The sequence below is a fragment of the Pan paniscus genome, chromosome 17 (genome assembly GCF_029289425.2).
Source record: "Pan paniscus chromosome 17, NHGRI_mPanPan1-v2.0_pri, whole genome shotgun sequence".
In the NCBI taxonomy this organism is placed as follows: Eukaryota; Metazoa; Chordata; class Mammalia; order Primates; family Hominidae; genus Pan; species Pan paniscus.
The window spans coordinates 85,808,254-85,811,511 of NC_073266.2; the positions used below are offsets into that span (position 1 = coordinate 85,808,254).

Genomic DNA, 3,258 nt, shown 5'->3' on the forward strand with positions numbered 1-3,258 from the left:
CTTAGAAGGGTTGCATGCGACTGTAAGCCTTCCTATTACTACATATCAATATATTTTGCAGTATACTAAATAAATTAATTTATTCAAACAGAAAATGTGTCTGTCTTTGGGAAGGAAAATTGAATATGTTCATTCACCTATTATATATTCATCACTTAGCTAAATACACAAAAACGTGATCCTTGTTTAAAAAGAATTTGTGCTCAACACACAAGCTTTTACATATTTTCTTATTCAAAAACAGATGAAACTAACTCATGGTGCTAGAATTAAAGACAGTAGTTGCCTTTGGGTGGAGTTGTAAACGGAAGCTGGCATGAGGCAAGCTTCTACAGTGCTGCTAATGTCTTATTTCTCATCCCGAGTGCTGGTTACGTGGATTAAAGCTACGCACTTAGTAGTTTTTGTTTTTGTCTTATTCTGTCTGCAAGGTATACTTCAATAACAAAGTTACTTTAAAAATGTGGCAATTGTCTCCTTTTCCTGCTGTGTGGTGATGCTTTGCACCACGTGCTTCTCCACCCAATTTATCATGTGTTCTTGTTCCTTTCGACGCATCATGTTCTGCACAGATATATGATAGTCCAGGCGATTCTTTACTTCCTTATATACTCTATACAGTCGTTCCCGGTAAGTAACTTCCAAAGCCATAGCAATGTTATTCCTCTGCACATCAAAAAGGTAATGGCGCTTCTGAACCAGTGCCTGTTGTGACTTCTCCATATCAATTGCATTCTGGATTTGTTGGATGGAAGCCTGCTTCGCCTCTTCTAGTTGGGCAAGTTTTTGCTCATTGAGTTTATCAGCAAAGTCTGCAACAAAGGGACCATATTTTTTAATTCCATAGACCATTACACCTAGTACTGATAGGGCAGTGAAGGTCTCTGCGCTAATCACATATATTCCTTTGCGGACCTAAAGCTGCTGGCAAAGAAGGCTCAAGCACAGCCAGTTATGTAAATGTATCTATCCCAATTGAGACAGCTAGAAACAGTTGACTGACTAAATGGAAACTAGTCTATTTGACAAAGTCTTTCTGTGTTGGTGTCTACTGAAGTTATAGTTTACCCTTCCTAAAAATGAAAAGTTTGTTTCATATAGTGAGAGAATGAAATCTCTATCGGCCAGTCAGATGTTTCTCATCCTTCTTGCTCTGCCTTTGAGTTGTTCCATGATCACTTCTGAATAAGCAGTTTGCCTTTATAAAAACTTGCTGCCTGACTAAAGATTAACAGGTTATAGTTTAAATTTGTAATTAATTCTACTGTCTTGCAATAAAGTGACAATTGAAAAAAAAATGTGGCATTATGAGGGTGCAGAAAAGGGATGTTTGACCTAGAGGGCAAAAAATCTTCTTAAAGAAAGCAATGCCTGAAGAGTCATAAAGAGTGGAGTTAACATAGTATTAATAGAATTGGAACATTAGGAGGTTCATTTGATGACAGGGGACTGCATGAAGATGTGGAAGGAAAGAGAAGCTGTAATGGTGTTGAAAAAATCATGCAAGAAATAGCTTGAAAAGATGGCATTGGAGACAGTATAGGGAAAGATTATAAGGACCTTTTTTATACTATCAAGGAACTTAGGTTTTATAAGCCAATAAAGAGGAAAAGTCTTAATATTTTGAATTGATACATCCTTGTAGTACCCTATTGAGGATTGATTTAAGGGCATCAAAGTGGAAAATACTCAGCTCCAGTACCAGAGAGTCCAGGCTGTGGATTTGAGATCTGCTTAGGGTGCAAATGGAAAGATCAGATAGGTACCTGCTCCCCTGTGTCTATGTGCAAGGTGTGTCTAGAGAGGTGTTCTTTTTCATCAAATTCTATAGGGTTATTAAAGAATAAAACTCATGGCCTCTCAGCTCCAAATTAAGGCTTTGTCAAAAATCTCCCCATTTCTTGGGTGTCTTGCATTCTGTTTCTTGGGTGTGCTGGGTTCTTAAGCTTTGATATGTTGGAGGAAGGAGGAGGAAGAGGACACAAAGGCTCAGTCAGGGTTTTGCTAGTATCTTTATTTAAATCTGCAAATGAAAAAAAAATTACCCAAGACAAGACACTAGTAAACTCTATCCAGTGGGGAACCGCCAATGGCACTGTTATAATACTCGAGTTCACATTTGTCTTCAACTTTCCCTTAAGGGCCAGGTGGAGAGGCTCTCTAATTTTAGGTCCATTCACTGGTAAGCATTCTGTCATTTTTTTTTTTCAACTGGTATCCAAGGTTTTCATTAATTATGCAGTACAAATCCTTTTAATATTGCACATTTTCATTGTCCTAGGGTTATGATAACAAAACAATACCCTTGAAGGTTGAAAATATATTTCATTCAGCCCAGTTGATTTTTGCATACTGATTACTTTATATCCCAGCAGGTAAACTTCAAGCTTGGTGTCATTTCAGTTTCTTAATTTATACTTATCTCAGACCCCAGACACAGAAAACATGCAAATGGAAAAAGAAATGTGAAGTCTGACAATGAGTTTAATTTCTATGGCTCACTTTTCCATCCATTGCAATCATTAAATTGTGAATGTTCCTTTGACATTGAGCTCTTCCACTTACATTTGTCTAACGACTATGCTAAAATCAAAATGAAAATGCTTTTTCTATTAAAGAGTTCACAACATGTAGCATATGAAATATATAACATATAACACAATTCAGTATAATTATGCACTAAAATATGTGTATATGTACCTGGGTATGTGTATATATATATATATATATATATATATATATATATATATATATGTAAGTTTACATGGAGAGAGAGACATTCTGCTTCAAAATTCAGAAAGAAATGTTCATATATATAAGTTCATTAAAATTATTTTATTTGGCCTTTTATCATATTATTTTTCATGAGAAAATGTAGACATACTTTGCAACAAATTACATACCATACATTCATCTCAATGGGATATTTGTTATAACTAATGAACATAGCTTAATTCTGAATATGATCCATGTTTTTAAATGGTCTTTACATTTAAATTTTCTATTTCTCCCTCTCTGATTATCTTGCATGTTATTACCCCAAAAAGTTGGCAAACATTTACTGAATTTATACTATGTTTAGTATAAGAATCATTTTTTAAAATATTCAAAGAGGTGAAAATATAAAATTATAATATTTCAAAATTGTACTAAAAGATACAGTATTACATGAGACATAAAACATACATACAAAATATTGTTTGTGTCCAAAAAAAGGAACATTACCACCTGGAAGAAATAAGAAAGATTCCTGAATGT

General features: G+C 34.6%; 1 protein-coding gene across 1 annotated transcript; it reads right to left on the bottom strand.

The window, feature by feature from the left end:
- Window positions 1-450: 450 nt before the first annotated feature.
- On the bottom strand, window positions 451-904 carry LOC100995709 (ATP synthase F(0) complex subunit B1, mitochondrial-like). The gene has a single exon (XM_055102450.1). It carries the CDS (start codon window positions 850-852, stop codon window positions 451-453), a length of 402 nt encoding a protein of 133 aa, XP_054958425.1. The 5' UTR covers window positions 853-904.
- Between the last annotated feature and the right edge of the window lie 2,354 nt (window positions 905-3,258).